This window comes from Ictalurus punctatus, chromosome 20, assembly GCF_001660625.3.
Source record: "Ictalurus punctatus breed USDA103 chromosome 20, Coco_2.0, whole genome shotgun sequence".
NCBI lineage: Eukaryota > Metazoa > Chordata > Actinopteri > Siluriformes > Ictaluridae > Ictalurus > Ictalurus punctatus.
In genome coordinates, this window is record NC_030435.2 from 24,416,433 (window position 1) to 24,435,226 (window position 18,794).

The 18,794-nt window shown below is 45.6% G+C and overlaps 1 protein-coding gene across 1 annotated transcript in view; it reads left to right on the forward strand.

The window, feature by feature from the left end:
* The first annotated feature begins 15 nt into the window (after positions 1-15).
* atr (ATR serine/threonine kinase) overlaps positions 16-18,794 on the forward strand; it is a 20,741-nt gene continuing 1,962 nt past the window's right edge. The window contains exons 1-43 of the mRNA XM_017495155.3: positions 16-269; positions 390-481; positions 872-1,024; positions 1,699-2,576; positions 2,650-2,819; positions 2,940-3,098; positions 3,324-3,502; positions 3,620-3,772; positions 3,879-4,077; positions 4,253-4,506; positions 4,693-4,880; positions 4,994-5,094; positions 5,274-5,445; positions 6,072-6,242; positions 6,466-6,660; positions 6,850-7,035; positions 7,184-7,279; positions 7,388-7,518; positions 8,162-8,305; positions 8,541-8,634; positions 8,793-8,918; positions 9,356-9,562; positions 9,701-9,814; positions 10,169-10,284; positions 10,398-10,518; positions 11,139-11,276; positions 11,596-11,809; positions 12,150-12,322; positions 12,452-12,616; positions 13,461-13,552; positions 13,638-13,729; positions 13,873-14,050; positions 14,446-14,625; positions 14,720-14,879; positions 15,097-15,276; positions 15,465-15,607; positions 15,807-15,904; positions 16,261-16,493; positions 16,679-16,813; positions 17,231-17,431; positions 17,538-17,681; positions 18,026-18,176; positions 18,501-18,657. Of these exons, the coding sequence (XP_017350644.1) occupies positions 214-269; positions 390-481; positions 872-1,024; positions 1,699-2,576; positions 2,650-2,819; positions 2,940-3,098; positions 3,324-3,502; positions 3,620-3,772; positions 3,879-4,077; positions 4,253-4,506; positions 4,693-4,880; positions 4,994-5,094; positions 5,274-5,445; positions 6,072-6,242; positions 6,466-6,660; positions 6,850-7,035; positions 7,184-7,279; positions 7,388-7,518; positions 8,162-8,305; positions 8,541-8,634; positions 8,793-8,918; positions 9,356-9,562; positions 9,701-9,814; positions 10,169-10,284; positions 10,398-10,518; positions 11,139-11,276; positions 11,596-11,809; positions 12,150-12,322; positions 12,452-12,616; positions 13,461-13,552; positions 13,638-13,729; positions 13,873-14,050; positions 14,446-14,625; positions 14,720-14,879; positions 15,097-15,276; positions 15,465-15,607; positions 15,807-15,904; positions 16,261-16,493; positions 16,679-16,813; positions 17,231-17,431; positions 17,538-17,681; positions 18,026-18,176; positions 18,501-18,657 (7,289 nt within the window). The 5' untranslated portion in view covers positions 16-213. The remainder of the gene's footprint in view (positions 270-389; positions 482-871; positions 1,025-1,698; positions 2,577-2,649; positions 2,820-2,939; positions 3,099-3,323; positions 3,503-3,619; positions 3,773-3,878; positions 4,078-4,252; positions 4,507-4,692; positions 4,881-4,993; positions 5,095-5,273; positions 5,446-6,071; positions 6,243-6,465; positions 6,661-6,849; positions 7,036-7,183; positions 7,280-7,387; positions 7,519-8,161; positions 8,306-8,540; positions 8,635-8,792; positions 8,919-9,355; positions 9,563-9,700; positions 9,815-10,168; positions 10,285-10,397; positions 10,519-11,138; positions 11,277-11,595; positions 11,810-12,149; positions 12,323-12,451; positions 12,617-13,460; positions 13,553-13,637; positions 13,730-13,872; positions 14,051-14,445; positions 14,626-14,719; positions 14,880-15,096; positions 15,277-15,464; positions 15,608-15,806; positions 15,905-16,260; positions 16,494-16,678; positions 16,814-17,230; positions 17,432-17,537; positions 17,682-18,025; positions 18,177-18,500; positions 18,658-18,794) is intronic.

The following is an 18,794-nucleotide window of genomic DNA, read 5'->3' on the forward strand; positions in this document are numbered from 1 at the left end:
TCCGTTCCCGGCCACCGTACTGACCTCCCAGCCGGAGAGCGGAACCGTTTTGAAAATAATGGAGGCGCGCGTGAGGGAGCTGATGATGCTAAACTACCGCAGTGTTTAGAGATTCCTGACAGTTATTCTTTATTTGTTTATTGAATTGTCTTTAGACTCGGTTTAATATTTAGACAGGTTATTGTTTTCGGATGTGTTTAGTAAAAGGTGGAAATGGAGCCAGGGTTAGAGATGTCTGCGATGATTCCTGCTCTGCAGGAGCTCGCCAGGTACCTGTGTGTTTATCTGTTTATCTGTTTGTGTTTATTACTTCAGTGAGCAGTTTTACACTAATGTCGGCTTCAGACTGCTGAAAGATGGAAGTAATAAAGCGTTTCTCTTGGTTTCAGTGCCACTTCAGAGGAGTATAACGCCGCTGTACAGAAACCCAGACAGATTCTGTGCCAGTTCATTGACAGGATCCTGACTGATGTAGAAGTCGGTAAGAAACAGAATAAAACTCTTCATTAAAACTTTTTCAACGTTTTTTATATCTGCGTTGGTGCTTTTATTGATGTGAAATCTATTGTCGTGTCATATAAAATATAATTTTCATTAACTAGTGAAAAAGAAAACAAAACAAGGTGACGTGTTATTGTGCAGAAGGTTATTCCAAAGCCTGAAAATATCTGCAGACCCGTGTGGAGATTCAAGACCTTATTCTTTTCTTCTGTACTCGTGTATTCTTTATTATCCATCTGTCCATCTGTCCATCTGTGTTCCAGCAGAAGTGAGCTTTAAAAGCCCAAAGCGCTGAACTGTGGAGCTTCAGGACCGCGAAGAGAGCCTCAGGTTTTATTTTGTTGTGTTTTGTGTCTCCGCTTGGTTTCAGTGGCGCTGGAACTGTGTAAGAAGAGCAGCTCGGAGCCGGCCTGCGTCATGCTCCTGGACTTCGTTCAGCACATCATTAAATCCTCGTCTCTGATGTTTATTAACCCGGCGTGTCAGTCGGAGCAGTTCAGAGACGTGCAGAGCGACTGCAGCGGTGAGTACTGTCACGTCTCGGCCACGAAGGAGGAACGAGAGGAAGACGGGATGCAGGGAGGGAGGAAGATGTAGAGGGGGAAAAAAAGATGGCGGGATGAAAAGAGATAGGAAGTAAAAAATTTAAAAGGTGGTGGGAGGGAGAAAGGGGAAGGGACGAGAGCGGACACGGAGCGACGTGAAGGAAGGAACCGATGGAAAGATGACATTAAGATAGAAAGAAATAGTTGGGGAATGAAAGGGAGAAAAGATGGACGGAGAGAAAAGGGGAGAAAGGAAGGTGGTGGGATGAAGGGATGAAGGAAAGTAGGGGGGATGGAGCGATAATGGAAAGATGGAAGGAGGGGGAAAAGGGACAGCAGGAAAAGATGGTGGGATGAAGGCGAGGATAAAATGCATAAGAAAAGGAAGGGGAGGAAGAATGTCAGAACAAAAAGGAAGGCATGTAGGGATGAAAGAAAAGATGGCGTGATATAACGTTCTTTTTTGCGGCGCTTAATGAATTGCTTTACGTTTTATAAAATAACTAAACAAAATAAGAAGCATAGAAAGAGTTCCAATACTTCTGCACTCGTATTATTAAGAGTTCCAGGTTATTTATTCTAAAAGGCAGGTTGGGTTGGAAGATCAGGAAACGAAACAAAACGTTAATGTAATAATTTTCCGCTGTTTCAGATTTCAGTAAGTGGATCATCACGCGCGTGTTGCGCATCGCCGCCGCTCCGGAGTGCGGCGTTCTTCACGCTAAAATCGTCTCCGTCGTCTGTTCCCTGCTCCAGCTTTTCCGGGCGAAGAGTCCGGTGGTGTTCGGAGTGCTGGTCAGAGAGCTGATGGGTTTAGTGCAGGATCTCACACACACCGTCTGCGGGACGTGTGACACACACGGGACGCAGTGGCCCGTGTCGCTGCAGCGTTTCTGCGTCAGCGCGTGTCACCGCGCCGTGTATCTCACGCCGTCCGTCCTCCAGCTCGCGTCGCCCACGTCGTCCCAGGCGCTGATCTCCACCGCGCTGACTGTCCTCACCGACCTCCTGCAGGGCGTCTTCTTTCCCCGGGAAGTCGGCCGGATTTGGGACGCGTCCTGTTTCGTCCTGATGCACGGCGGCCCTGAGTTAAAAGCCGTCTCCATGGTGACTCTGAGACGCATCGTGAATCTGGGCGGACTTCCTGTAAGCCATGAGCAGACGTTCTTCACGGCGTATCTGTCCCTCCTGGACTCGTTCGTGTCCTGCGAGGAATCGGACGTGCGCGCGTACGCGGCAGAGTTCCGGGCGCTGACGCAGAGCGTGTTCGTACCGGAGAAGGGCGTGCACACACGGTACGGGCGTGTCCACCTGGACATGCTGATGGAGGCGCTGCACAGGTTGGTCGTCAGCGGGGCTGTGGGGAGGATGAAGGTGACGGAGGTGAGGATGACGCTGTGTGAGGTTTTCCGCTTCGTCCTGGAGCGCGTGCCGGCGGGGTACGAGTCCGCAGCGTCCATCCGGAACGAGAGAGTGACGGCCGTCTGCAGAGCCCTGATCACCAACATCGGAGCTCAGACACACCAGGAGGTAAACAACAACGACAACAACAAAACGATGATAATAATACTACTACTATTAATAATAACGTGTTTATTTGCAGTATGTGGAGGGGTACATGTGTGTGGCGCTGAAGGCTGAAGGTCTTGCAGCTCTACAGGAAGTTCAGAACCGCGTGAATGAGTGCATGGAGTCGAGGGGATGTGACGAGGAGGTTCCGGCTAAAAGATTACACCTGTCTCTCTCCACCGCGTCAGGACGAGCTCAGCTTGGGTCCGAATAAACCTCCTCCTGCTTCTGTTTCTAATTTACTGTCACTTTATTATTAACAGAATATGTCCTTTATATACTGTATGTTTTACTCCGTGTGTGTGTGTGTGTGTGTGTGTTCAGTCAGGTGGAGATGAGGGGCAGGAGTGAGGTGTGGGCTGCCGTAGATGATCGGATGGAGGAGTTGATCACGCAGCTGAAGACGTGTGATGGAGTCGAGCAGCGTGTGTGTGTCCTGGAGGGATTAGTCACCATCCTGCGTCTCACTGCACTCTGCTCCAGGTCTCACTGTCTCTCTCTCTCACACACACTCACACACACACACACACACACACACACACAAACACACACACTTGCATGTCTGCCCGTCAACCTGTTTACAGTGGAGGACTTGTCTCTTAATGATCTCAATCAAAAGCTTATTAAACCACATTTATAAAGTAAGGGTGTACAAACTTTTGCACGTAACCTGATCCGTCTATTTCCGCTGTCGTCCCCCATAATCAGCGAGTGTGTGTTGAACTCCGGAGAGAAACACACACAGCAGCTGGTGTGGTTGAAGCCGAGGACGTTGTCGCAGGTGGTGGAGGCGTGTCTCTCCATCATGGCCGACGCCCCTGACGAGGACGTGGAGGTGACGGTGGAGAGGACGGTCCGCGTCCTGGACGCCGTCGTCTACATGACCCGTGGGTTAAAATCCATTAAATGTCGTTTGCATCTTCTTTGTAAGATCATTTTAAAAAGGACAAACGCAGGTCCTCTGCGTACGTCTGAGCCGTGACCTCGTCCCTGTGTGTTCTCAGTTAACAGTCAGACTGACGGCGATTTGTACCGGAGTGTGTGTGCGGTGTTGTCGATTCCCTGGGTGAACACGCACTCCTCCGTCTCGGCCTATCAGACGGCATCGTTTCCTGCTCATCTGATTGGACTGTCGAAAAAACTCGCTCCTGCTTACTGTGAGCTGACCCTTAAACATTTATACGTCCTGAAGACGCAGAAAATAAAATATTACATGTGGATTTCTCTTTGTGTGTGTGTGTGTGTGTGTGTGTGTGTGTGTAGCCGTGGAGACGCGAGGTCGCTGTGTGTTCCTCCTCTCTCTCCTCCCTCAGCAGACGAGTGCAGAGTGGCGTGTGGTTGTTTATCAGTGTGCACTACAGAGTGAGAGTGAGACGGAGCGCCTCAGTGCAGTGAGGGGATTTCCCCTGCTCGTCCATCAGCTCGGGACTAAACCACACGACCTCCTGCACACTACGCTTATGTACGTACACACTACACGCCTGTCTGTCTGTTTATCTGTCTGTCTGTTAAAATGTATAAAATGTATAATCTCTCTTTGTGTCTGTCTGTCTGTCTCTCTCTCTCTCCCCCTCTCATCCCCCCCCCCCCCCCCCCCCCCTCTCTCTCTCTCTCTCTCTTTCTCTCTCTGCCTGTAGGTCCAGACTGCAGGATGTTTCCCCCCGTGTGAGGACGGCGATGGCGTCGATGGCGTCTCAGTTACTGTGCTGTGTGAGTGAAGGTTCTCAGTTCCGTGTGCTCCCTGAGGATTTGTGTTCTCCCTCGGAGTTCCTCTGTTCTCACGTCACTACGTCCAACTCTCACTCCGTCCGTCTGTCCTCCGCCGGGGCGTCCGTCCTCATCCCGTTCCTCACCCTGCTCAGACCCAGTGAGGAGCCCGAGGTTAAACAAGGTCAGCGTTCACCTCTCCTCATCCATCCATCCATCCATCCATCCATCCATCCAGCTGACCCTTTCACCCTGCTGTGGTGGAGTTTAGAGACCCGGGGACTGTGATGTAACTGTAATGGAGAGAAATCCTCCTTTAACTCTATAACCTTTAATAATAAAACCTTAAACCTTTTCCCCTGTTGTGTAGCGTTTATTGAGAACGTCAATCACGTGTGTAAGCACGTGGACGTGAGCAGCAGTGACCCTGACACCCAGTCCCTCCTCGTGGCGCTGGTTAATCTGATCGAGGATCCACATCAGGGCGTGCGATTGTCCTTCAGTCAGAACATCAGGAGTCTGCTGGAGCCCTGGAACGGAGACGCTTTCCTCAAAGAGGTACAGCACAAGACCTGTTTAATATACACCTTCACCTGCCCTGACCTTGACCCGCCCTGACCTTGACCTTGACCTGCCCTGACCTTCACCTGAGATCTCGTCTCCATCCACAGCTGCTCGTGTCCCGGCTGAAGGAGGCTTTTACAAACGCAAAGACTTCCAGAAACAACGAACTGAAACACAGTCTCATCCTCACTACAGGGGAGATCGGCAGGTACACACACACACACACACACACACACACACACACACACACACACACACACACACGCACGCACCCCCTGTTCTTAATGTTTAAACATGCGTTACACATAAACACGCTCTGATTTACTTTCTCACGTTCTCTCTCACTCTGCATGTGCGTGTACGTGTGTGTGTGTGTGTGTGTTTCAGGGCGGCTGAAGGCAGCCTGGTGTCATTCTCTCTGCTGCGTCTGCTCCACTGTTTACTCTCGAAATCCTCTCAGGTGTCAGTCGTGGCTCACACGGAGATTCAGGCTCTCGCCTCAGCCAGGAACCTCCAACTGCAGAGCTTCTTTAATCAGTACAGGAACCCTGTGTGTCAGGTCAGACCTCACCTCCGCCTCACACGCTCTCACTCTCACACCCTCTCTCACTCTCACATTCTCACACTCTCTCACTCTCTCACTCTCACATTCTCTCTCACTCTCACACTCTCTCACTCTCACACTCTTCATGTACAGTACACACACTCACCAGAAAGGGTTTGGGTACTTGGATCATTTACTAGTCATATTCACACTCCTGGAACCAGGGCTGATTTATTTATTTTTAGTTCCTCTTGCAGAGTTGGTACTTTTTGTACGTGGATGAGGAACCATTTTGGGGCGGAGCTTTACAGATCTGGCTGAAATTAAGAGCAGCGTCAGTCGCCATGTCGTTGTATTTGGCATCACTGTCTATGTGTCACTTCTCTTATCGTCCATCACGGTTCCAGTTCCTGCAGGAACTATAGAGGTCTCCCTAATTAGAACTGTTTCATTCCTGTGTAGTTTAGTCATCATGGATATTTTTATACCGATATTTCATCACACCCTTAAACTCTGTCCTAGACATGCAATTTAGAACCGAATCTCAACATGTGGAACCCTAACGCTAGCTATGATTGTGTGTGTGTGTGTGTGTGTGTGTGTGTGTGTGTGTGTGTGTGTGTGTGTGTGTGTGTGTGTAGTTCCTGGTGGAGTCGTTACACTCCCGCCACATGATGGCGCTTCGCTGTACCCCTGATCAGAGCAGTGAGGCCCTACAGGAGGAGGCGGCGCACCAGAGAGAGCTCGCGCTCGACATCCTCTCGCACGTCGCGCACGCGTTCGACTTCCCCGACCTCAACCGCTTCCTCAACGTGAGCTCCGACCCCAAAGCCATTAGCATTACGTGACACTTGAACACAAATACGCGATTTAATGTTATTTATCCTTTTAAATATATTTTAAAAGTTACGCCTGTTCAGTTTATTATTCATTTATTCTTGACATTTGTCAGATAAACTGACGTTAACTGCCGAAATGTTTGAATACTGTCATAATCATTTTTGCGTGTGTGCATGCGTGCGTGTGTGTGTATAGCGCACGCTGCAGGTTCTTCTTCCGTACCTGGCGGCGAAGGCGAGTCCCACGGCGTCGGCTCTGATCCGCACCGTCGCTAAACAGCTCAACGTCAACCGGCGAGAAATCCTCATCAACAACTTCAAGTACATCTTCTCACACCTGGTGTGTTCCTGCACCAAGGGCGAGCTGGAGCGAGCGTTACACTACCTCAAGGTGCCCGAAGAACCCGCTGACATCCGAACCGCCGCGTCACACACACTTTTCTCACTTCAGTGTTTTAAACTGCTGTGACGCTCCGTGGTTTTATTCTTATAGTGACACGTGTACGCTCCTGACACACTCCTCACCCGGCTCTGTGTGTGTGTGTGTGTGTGTGTGTGTGTGTGTGTGTGTGTGCTGTAGAGTGAGACGGAGATTGAGTTGGGCAGTTTACTGAGACAGGACTTTCAGGGCCTCCACAATGAGCTGCTGCTGCGTCTGGGAGAACATTACCAGCAGGTCTTTAATGGACTCTCCATCCTTGCCTCATTCGCCTCCAGTGAAGATCCGTATCAGGGGCCCAGAGACATCACCTCTCCTGTGATAATGGTACGACCTGGTTACATGTCTCACACACACGCTGTAACATGGGCAGACAGACAGGTGGGCAGGAGACAAATCTTCAGTCCGATCTATTTGTCTGATCTGATGTTTTAGTCTTTGAGAATAATGAGATAAAGTCTCTGTCGTCCCTCAGGCTGATTATCTGCAGCCGAAGCTCCTGGGCATCCTGGCGTTCTTCAACATGCAGCTGCTGAGCTCCAGCGCTGGCGAGAAGGAGAAGAAGAAAATGGTGAGAGCACGTGTGTGTTAATAAAAAAGACAAACAGTCACGCTATCGTACGGGACGACGTTTAGGACAGAATGTGCGCTCCAGTTTTTTTCTGTTTTCTCTTTTCAGGCTCTGAACAGTTTAATGGCTCTGATGAAGCTGATGGGTTCGAAGCACATCAGCTCGGTGAGGGTGAAGATGATGACGACGCTCAGAACCGGGCTGAGATATAAAGAGGATTTCCCACAACTCTGCTGCCGGTCAGTCGCAGCTCGCACCTCACACACACACTCTGTGTTCACGCCGGGAAAGTAAATACAAATCGTTCTTGCTCTTTTTCCTGAGCAGACAGGACGTACACACTCACGTGAAGTAAAAAAACAACAAAAATAAAAGTGTCATTACTAGGGCTGGGCCATTTAACAAAAATATCACATCATGATACTTTTTTTTTTTTTTTTTTTTTTTTTTTTTGGGGATACAAAATTTTGTTTTGTTTTTTACAAAAAAAAAAGAGATTTTTCTATATATTATCTATATATGTATATTAAAGTTTGCTAACAAACTGCTAAGAACCGTCATGTTTAATTCTACTTTTATTTAATTTCTACAAATATAACTGAATTATTATTATAACATAGCATAAATAAATATAAATAAGTATAAACTGTAGCTTTAAAATTTTTTAAATGGTAAAAAATGATGTCTAAAAATGAGATATTGGCTTCGTATCATGAACATCTGCTTGTAATTATCCATCAATAATATAATATTAATTAACATTAAAATAACATTAAATTTAAATTTAAATTCTGTTTTATGTTAAGACTTGATTGTATAATAAAAAAACAAACGGTTCTTTATTGCTTTATTGTTGTTGATGTTGTTGTTTTTTTTTGTCAGGACGTGGGATTGTTTCGTCCGTTCTCTCGATCCTTCGTATTTGGGGCCGTTATTGAGTCACGTGATCGTCGCGCTCCTGCCCCTCATCTCCATCCAGCCTAAAGAGACGGCCGTGATCATGCACTACCTCATCGTGGAGAACAGGTTCCGCTTCCTGCTACAGAAACGTTATAAACTATTTTCATATAAATAATAAAGGATAGGCCGCATTAACGAGTCGTATTTGTTAACTGTCACGAGGGTTATGTTTCAGTCACAGTGTGTGTGATGATGGTGGTGATGATGAGAGCGTACACACGAGTAAAAAAAAAAAAAATGTAATTTAGCCTCTACAGCGATGAGATTCCACTCTGTATTTACATCAGTGTTCTCATTCCAGACAGGAAGTGGAGGACTTTCTTCATGAAATCTACTTCCTTCCAGACCACCCGGAGCTGAAGGACGTCCATAAGGTTCTACAGGACTACAGAAAGGTGTGACATGGCTCGATATTAGGTGTTTGGGACGGAGTCTGTATAAGGATTTGGATTTCTCTCTCTCTTTCTCTCTCTCTCTCTCGCACTGATGTGAAATTCCAGATGTGGTGTTTATCTGAGGTGTTCATTTGGTCCATTTTTCTGAATGTGTTCAGCAAACGTCGAAGAGCTCTGACCTCCAGGCGGCGCTGCAGCTCTCTATGCGTGCAATTCAGCACGAAAATGTCGCCGTGCGCGTCCACGCCCTCACCAGCCTGAAGGAGATGCTGTACAAGAACCAGGTGAGGAACACACACACACACACACACACACACACACACACACAGACACACACACACACACCTTTCTGGCCTGTATTATTTTCCTGGGAAGATTTTCGTTTAATAGTAATATAAATAATAACAAAGAACGAAAAATAAAAGTACAATTTATGATTATACTCGAAGTTAATTATTCATTAAATTAATATTCATATCTCTATTTGTAATGTAAATTTTACCACATCCCTATATGTGTGTGTGTATATATATATATATATATATATATATATATATATATATATATATATATATATATATATATATATATATATATGTATGTGTGTATATATGTGTGTATATATATATATATATATATATATATATATATATATATATATATATATATATATATATATATATAAAATGTGTGTGTGTGTGTGTGTGTGTGTGTGTAACAGGCAGCAGTGTTGCGTTTGCTGTTGGACAGTGAGTTGGTGGAACCGGTTCTGTCGGAGCTGGTGACGGTTCTGTTGTTAGGGTGTCAGGACGTGAACGCCGAGGCGCAGCTGCTGTGTGGCGAGTGTTTAGGGGAGCTGGGGGCCATCGACCCCGGACGCCTCGACCTCAACACCACACACACACAGCGCAGCGGGGCCAGCTTCACCGTGAGCATCGTTACTGTCTCTCACTTGGTGTTAATCAGCATGCGTGTGTGTTTATCTGCAGCTCCTGGGTTTAAATTCATTTCAGTGAAACATGTTTCTGAAGAATGATTTTATCTCCTGTGTGTGTTTCCTCTGCAGAGTGGAATCGATGATCCAGAGTTCGCCTTCGGGTTGCTGACGGAACTCACCAGAACGTTCCTGGCGTATGCAGACAACGTGCGAGCTCAGGACGCTGCCGCCTACGCCATGCAGGTGTGGAACGCTACGACACACCCATCCCGGCTACATCGCCCCAATCCCGGCTACATCGCCCCAATCCCGGCTACATCGCCCCAATCCCGGCTACATCCCGGCTGCATCGCCCCAATCCCGGCTGCATCGCCCCAATCCCGGCTGCATCGCCCCAATCCCGGCTACATCGCCCCAATCCCATGTTCCCGGCTACATCGCCCCAATCCCATGTTCCCAGATACATCGCCCCAATCCCATGTTCCCGGCTACATCGCCCCAATCCCGGCTACATCACCCCAATCCCATGTTCCCAGTTACATCACCCCACCCTGTTAAAAAGACCTAACTCTGAACTTAGCATTTTTCTCTCTCCAGGAACTGTTGTCTATATTTGAGTGTCGTGAGGGAAGGACGGACTCGCCCGGCCGCAGACTGTGGAGGAGATTTCCAGAACAAGTTCAGGAGATTCTGGAGCCACATCTCAACAGCAGGTGAGTGATGGCGTGATAAACGTGTGATAAATGTATGATAAACGTGTAAACACATGTTCGTGATGTCATGGCGACACCGTGAGCATGAATCCTGTTCCTGGTTTGATCTTTAGGTATAAAAGCTCCCAGAAGCTGGTGAACTGGTCCAGACTGACGAAGCCGATCTACCTGAGTAACCGAGGGAGTAAGTTCTCTGACTGGTCTGCTTCATGGGCTGGATATCTCATCAGCAAGGTGGGTTCTCCAAAAACCGCCTTTATTCCAAAGAAACACGCTGCTGTGTCCTAAACCACGTTCTGTTCACGTTCTGTTCACGTTCTGTTCACGTTCTGTTCACGTTCTGTTCACGTTCTGTTCACGTTCTGTTCACGTTCTGTTCACGTTCTGTTCACGTTCTGTTCACAATAGTGCACTCACTAGTTGGTTAGCCATTTCCTGTTCCATTCGATGTGTGGTGCTGTGTCTCAAATCACTATCTTCATTATGTTGTGTGTTTATTTTGTCAGTCTGCCAGTCTCTGTTCTGTTCAGTGTTTGTGTTCTGAACTACACCATGTTCACGTTCCACTGCGTGTTCTAATCCTGTGTTTAAATCACTCCACATTTGTGTATATAGTGCACGGTTCTGAGTGTAGTTGCATGTACGCAGTGGACACTTGAAATCCCACAATGCACCATAACCGTGTGTATGCACTACATAGAGCATGTTCTTTAAGGGAATAGGGAGTAGGATGCAATTTGGAACACAGCGTTGGTTCTAACAAACTTGACTTGAACATGAAAAATGTCTGTAGCTGAAGTTATAAACGTGTGTGTGTGTGTGTGTGTGTGTGTGTGTGTGTGTGTGTGTTTTAGGTGCGTCATGATCTGGCCAGTAAAGTGTTTAACTGCTGCAGCTTCATCATCAAGTACGACTACAGGGTGACTCTGTACCTGCTGCCCCACATCCTGCTGTACGTCCTGCTGAGCTCCACACCTGAGGAACAGCAGGAGGTCAGAGACCGCTTCATTTATGATGTTATAGATGCATCGGTCTCGGTCATTTACTCATTTACTTTTCGTTCACAAACAAAAACATCAGATTCCAGGTGATTCTATGTGAAGTAATCCGAGTGTAAGCTGATAAAACATCTCAAATATAAAACTCAGCATGAGAGGTTTATTTCCAGGTGAGAACAAACGTCTAACGATGATGCTGTGATGATGTGCTTCTTGACAATCAGCTACTGTCACGTGTACACCACGAGGAATTTCCACCCAAATAAAACAAAATGTTATTTACGTGTGTGTGTGTGTGTGTGTGTGTGTTCAGGTGGTGGAGGAGATCATGGCTGTGCTGAAGGAGGAGGAGCCACATCTGTCCCAGCTGCAGGAGAACGCCTCGAGTCTGGCTCAGCTCAGCACTCAGACCGTCTTCTCCATGTTGGACCACCTGACCCAGTGGGGGCGCTACAGACTCCAAACGCTCAGTACAGCCAAGAGCTCCGGCCGACAGAACCGAGACTCACAGAACCTGCACGCCAGCGGTGACAGAAACCGTCAACCCCCCCCCCCGACACACACACTCACACACACTGCATTCAAATACATTGTATGAATCTTCTCGATTCTGATTGGTCAGAAGTTGATGACACGCATTGACTGGTGTATTAGTGCTTATTCAATAAGTTACATTTTACATATATAAAATATAATCTATATACTAGACTACAAGTTACACTCTTCACTATTTAGAGCAGTGTTTTGCAAATACACCTCTCCTTGTTCATTACATAGTGCACTATTTTGCAAAGCTATCATGTTTACAAGCCCAGAGCCAGGTTCTGACCTTGCTGTTTGTGTGTGTGTGTGTGTGCGTGCGTGTAGGTGTAGAGAACAGTGAGTATCAGTGTGTAGTCTCCTTCCTGAACCGGATTCCTCAGGATGTTCTCGCTAAGGCCTCGTTCCGTTCTAAAGCGTACACGCGTGCTGTCATGCACTTCGAGGCCTTCATCAGGGAGAAGGAACAGAACATTCAGGATCACCTGAGCTTCCTGCAGGTACGAGAGAAGATCCTTCATCACCATCATCATCATCACATTTATTTGGATAGCACCTTCAAGTATACCTTGCTCATCAAAAATAAAAATAATCGTGTGTGTGTGTGTGTGTGTGTGTGTGTGTGTTAGGCCCTGTACGCCGCCATGCATGAGCCGGACGGTGTGAGAGGAGTGAACGCTCTGAGAAAAGAGGTACCTTCACTGAGGGAACAGATTCTAGAACACGAGAGCATCGGCCTGCTGAGAGAGTCTTCAGCCTGCTACGACAGAGCCATGCAGCTCGAACCTGACCAGGTACACACACACACACACACACACACACACACACACACACACACACACACAGTATGTATGCTATTATTTTTCTTATGTTACATATTTAATGCATTGTGCTTTATAATATTATACACAGTCTGTATTGCACTATTTTAAATGATATTATATTTACAGTGTGAATGTATAAAAACACTACGGGTCAAAAGTTTGCGGACACTCGACTGAAATGTTTCTCATGATCTTACACCTTCAGATCAAAAGGTTTTTATGATTAAACTTGTGAAATCGGTGTTGTAGACAAAAATATATAATCGTCTCGACGTATTTGTTTCTTTCATTAGAAAACTAACATTTTATCTACAAAAAAAACTTAAACGGACGACTCGGAGGGGAATATTCCGTAAAGCAGGAGATGGGTGTGAACTCCTTTAATACTGTTTAAAATCATCTCAGGGAAATTCCTCAAGAAATCCATAGAGAAAACACCAAGAATACATTTCTGGAACATTCTCTGCAAAAAGGGCGTCGACTCTGAAGATGCTAAAATACTCAATTATTTAGATTTATTTTGAATTTTATCACAACATGATTCCCATAGTTCTATTTGTGTTACTCCAGAGTTTTGATGATTTTTTTTTTATTATTCTAAAATGTTTAAAATAAATAAATAAATGATGAGTGTGTGTAAACTTTTGACCAGTAGTGTATACAATAAAAATAAAAGGTTTATTTATTATTAGTGGTAAATATATTGTTCTGACTTTATTTGCTGAAGGTAATTGACAGTGATGTTTTCACTAAGTGATGTGTGTGTGTGTGTGTGTGTGTGTGTGTGTGTGTGTGTACGCATGTGTGTGTATAGATTGTGCATTATCATGGTGTGATGAGCTCCATGCTGGGACTCGGGCAGCTCTCCACAGTGATGACTCAGGTTAATGGAGTTCTGGCGAACAGGTGAACTTCACATCCTCTTTTACACCTGGATATAATTTTAACGTCGCACTTTTAATGATTGTGATTTGCTTTTGTGATCGTGCAGGCCGTTGTGGAAGTCTGATCTGAATGCCTATCGCGTCGAGGCGGCGTGGAAGCTCTCAAAGTGGGATTTAGTGGAGGATTATTTGGCCTCTGGTGAGATGATGATGATTTAGAGTTTTATTGCTTTAGTTTGAACAGAATTCAGATGTAAAATGTGGTTTTCTGTAAAATGTGTATAAATCATATGGAATTGTGATATGGGGTCATGTTGTATAACTTTTGGATGGTGTGTGTAGATGAGAAATCGAACACGTGGGGGGTGAGACTGGGACAGATGTTGCTCTCGGCTAAGAAACAGGACTCGGAGCGTTTTTATGCGAAGCTGAAGGTGGCGAGGAGGGAGCAGGTGGTTCCGCTTTCAGCTGCCAGCTTCGAGTGTGGAACCTACCAAAGAGGATACGAGTACATCGTCAGGTGTGTTAGTGAAGAACAGGGAGGTGGGCGGGGTCTCACGGAGCTCGAAGGTGCAATCTAAATACACCTTTACTTATTATTCTGACCCTTATTATTTCCCTAAATCTGTTCATCCTGAAGTGTTTTATTCCTCTTGTACCACTTTGCCAACAATTATGATTTTTAAAATCTGTTTATTATCAGTTGAGCGTCCGCTGTACGAGTCTCTGTGAACGAGCCGTTACTATAGAAACTATAACGATATTAGAGCGAGTGCATTAATATAAACCTGCGCTACTGTCAGAGCCACCGTTATAGCGAACTAATCAACACCTTCTGACCAATCACAGTCCAGAACTCAACAGCAGTGTGGTACACATATACACTGTGTGTGTGTGTGTGTGTGTGTGTTTCAGACTTCACATGCTCAGTGAGTTAGAGCACGCGTTCACTGAGATGCAGAAGGAAACTGAAGGGTCCAAAGCGAGTGAGCTGATGCTGAATTGGGACGATCGTCTCCTCATGACCCAGAATTCCTTCAGAGCCAAAGAGCCGATCCTGGCTCTCCGTCGGGCCGTCCTCAACCTCAGCAAGGGGTAAGAACACACACACACACACACACACGCCCAACCCCTTGCTCGGTACACACTCCGACTGTTGACTGATTTATTTTTACTGTGTGTGTTTGAGGTGTGTGTTTGAGGAGCAGGTGGGTCAGTGTTGGCTGCAGAGTGCGAGAGTGGCCCGTCGAGCCGGTCATCACCAGACAGCCTTTAACGCCCTGCTGAACGCTGAGAACTCTCGCCTGTCTGAACTGTTTGTGGAGAAAGCCAAGTGGCTGTGGTCCAAGGTACGAAAACAAGACCGTGATCACGTGACTGCCGTTAGCAGCGTGCGTGAGGAACGTACTGTACGCGTGTTAGCATTTAAATAAAAAGAAGGATGTCACACAAAACAAAGTAAATGGAAGTATTTCATATGAGGGTCTGTGTAGCTGTAAAGCCTGACTGATAGAATGATGAAGATAATCTGAGTAACTGTGTGTGTGTGTGTGTGTGTGTGTACAGGGTGATGTGCACCAGGCTCTCATTGTGCTACAGAAGGGAGTAAAACAGTGTTTTCCTGAAGACCAGCATCTCTCCGATCCTAAGAGGATCCAGATTAAAGGGAAAGCTCTGCTGCTGGTGGGCCGCTACATGGAGGAGACGGCTAACTCTGAGAGCAACGCCATCATGAAGATCTACAGGGTGAGGAGATGATGTGGGCAGGAGATCACCAAAACGCAGTGAACTCGTGTCTGAGGTCGAAAAGATATAACTAATGTACGGATTGTAAGGAATAGGTGACACGGTAGTTATGGTAACCTGTGGGATAAGTGATACTGTGTGTGTGTGTGTGTGTGTGTGTGTGTGTGTGTGTGTGTGTGTGTGTGTAGGATGTCACTACGCTTTTACCTGAGTGGGAAGACGGGAATTTTTACTTGGCCAAGTATTATGATAAACTGATGCCGATGGTGACGGACAATAAAATGGAGAAGCAGGGCAACGTCATCCGCTACATCGTCACGTATTTTGGAAAGTATGTCCGTTTACAGCTGGGAACGTCAAAGTTCTTCATTTTTACATTTTAAAATCGATGTGGTATTGCAGTGATTTATAAATGTGTAGTAAAAAACCCCAGAAGTGCAGAAAGACTGACCTGCTTTTTCATGGCATCACGTTCACTCCTTCTCTCTGTTCTCTTCTGTAACGTAATCACTTCCTGATGATTACTTTAGAGCGCTGCAGTTTGGGAATCAGTACATTTACCAGGCGATGCCTCGGATGCTCACCCTGTGGCTCGATTTTGGGGCAAAAGTTTACGAAGTGGAAAAAGGTAGGAAAGTAAAACTGGCTAAATCACGTCCACTGATGCACTTTTAAAAACTAGATGAAATGGGGAAAGGGGAGTTTGTTTTGTGACTCAAAATAAACAAGAGATCAATCTATAATAAACACGCAGTCAGTTCCAGAAATATTGGTAAAGGTGTGTTTAAAAAAACAACAAAAAAAACAAAGGTTCTGAGGAAATGACTGTAAAGAGAATATATACAGATTTATATATGTACTGCTGGATTTTGGTGTTTAGAGGTCTACTAATTTAACCATTTACTCTGTCACCATGATAAAATGGTTAAATTAGACTGTGTTGAGAGTGTGTGTACTGTTTAAATGTGTGTGTGTGTGTCCCAGCGGGCCGTTCGGATCGGGCTCAGATGAAGGCGGATTTGAGTAAAATAAACGGCGTGATCAGCGAGCACACGCAGCATCTCTCTCCGTATCAGTTCCTCACTGCGTTCTCGCAGCTCATCTCTCGGATCTGTCACTCCAATGACGAGGTGTTCGCCGTGCTCATGGACATCATCGCTAAAGTTTTCCTCGCTTATCCGCAGCAGGCCATGTGGATGATGGCCGCCGTGTCGAAGGTCAGAAATCTCCCGAAATATTGGCATCGAATTTTTCTAATCCTCCTTTAATATGAGCTCTGACTTTATTTTTTCTTCTTAGTCCCAGCCTTGATTCATTTACTCTTTTTTTCCTGATTATTTATTTTGCTTACTTATGGTTATTAATATCGTCGGTTGTGATGATTTTTTTTCTTCTCGCTCAGTCGTCCTACCCGACTCGGATGAACAGATGTAAGGAGATCCTGAAGAAAGCCATCAGTCTGAAGGGTTCGTTCGGGAAGTTTATTGGGGATGCAAACAGACTGACTGACAAACTGGTGGAGCTCTGCAACAAACCGGTGGGATATACTTCGAATTAAATAATAAATATTTCTATATTCGTAGTTTACAGGATCATCGTAATAACACCGACTTGCAGTTCTTCTTTATCGATCAGAATTGTAGTCGTATATTAACATAATCTACACGCTGTATATAAGATTACGCTGAAACGTATTCCCGAGTTGAATCATAGTTTGTCTCTTTTTCGCTTTATTTTGTAATTATTTGCTATTGTAGACGCTAGCAGTGGAAAATTTGTTGTATTTGCAGGAAACTTTTGAAAGGGGTTCATTTTAGCATTTAAATCCCTGGTGTTTTTGGCTAGTAATAGTCACTAGCATTAAGGATCGATCATCAATGTTTTTATGAACAGCTTATGGGACATTTGGCTTTCCATAATAATGTGTTTGTTTTTGTCTCTGTGTGAGTGTTAGGTGGATGGGAACAGCTCCACTCTCAGTATAAGTGTGCACTTTAAGATGTTGAAGCGCCTGGTGGAGGAGTCGAGTTTCAGTGAGATCCTCATCCCGCTGCAGTCCGTCCTCATCCCCACGCTTCCCTCCACCGGCGGCGCCAACGCCAGCCACGACGCCTTCCCCGGACACTGGGTCTACTTATCCGGATTCGACGACACCGTGAGCGCTTTAATCAGCACGCACAGAACTGGATTATTAGTCTTACCGCTGATGGTCACGTGATCTAAGTTGATTTTTTTTTTTTTTTTTTTTTTTTAATCTTTAGGTGGAAATTTTGGCGTCGCTCCAGAAACCGAAGAAAATCTCTCTCAAAGGCTCGGATGGAAAATGTTACACGATGATGTGCAAACCCAAAGATGACTTGAGGAAAGACTGCAGGCTGATGGAGTTCAACTGCCTCGTCAATAAAGTAATATTCACATTAAAAAACAAAAACAAAGCAGTGTCCGTATCAAAAACACATTCTTATGCTTGGTCACCAGGTCAGGGACACAGAGCTCCATGCAGAACATCCTGCTGAAAACCAGTCGCTTTATTTTACTGGCATTCATTTTAAAAAGTGCTGCTTTTCCATTTCTGCCTTTTCTTTAGTAGTCAGTGTCTCCAGCTTCCAGTGCACTTTACCTTTTATGGAGTTTTATAGGCGTCGCTAATGCAAATGAGCTGTGTCAGGAACGCACCTTGCACATTATAGGTGATCATATCCCACACCAGAACAAAGAAAATCGATCAGCGTCCGGTTTTGTGTCTCAGTGCCTGAGGAAAGACGCCGAGTCCAGACGGAGGGATTTGCACATTCGGACGTACGCTGTGATTCCGTTAAACGAAGAGTGCGGCATCATCGAGTGGGTGAACAACACGGCCGGCCTTCGCCACATCCTCACCAAACTGTACAAGGAAAAAGGTCTCGTCACACATCTTGCTCCCTATACCCTATACCCTGTTCCCTATACCCTGTTCCCTGTTCCCTATACCCTGTTCCCTGTTCCTTATTCCCTGTTCCCTATACCCTATTTCCTTTTCACTATTCCCTATTCCCTATTCACAACATAGGACACATACAGTATCTACTGTCTACTGTGGGTTTATCCCAAATCACACTCACGATTCACTACATAGGGCACATAAACATCATCTGTCCTTCAAATAATATAATGTAGTAATAATAATTATAATAATAATGAATGATTGAATAATAATAATGATAATAATAATGTTGATGTAACAGGCGTTTATTTGACGGGGAAGGAGCTGCGGAAAATGATTTTGCCCAAAACAGCGTCATTTCAGGAGAAACTGAAGCTGCACAAGGACGTTCTGTGTGCTCGACATCCTCCTGTGTTTCACGAGTGGTTCCTCAGAACGTTCCCCGACCCGACCTCCTGGTACAGCATCGTGTTAATTTTATTTACATTTTTAATTAAAAGTTTTGAGCCTGTTTCACAGGAGCAAAATGATGCCTAATTGGTCACCTCATTGTTAATAGTGAACACTACAGACATAATGGCTGAAGTGTGTGTGT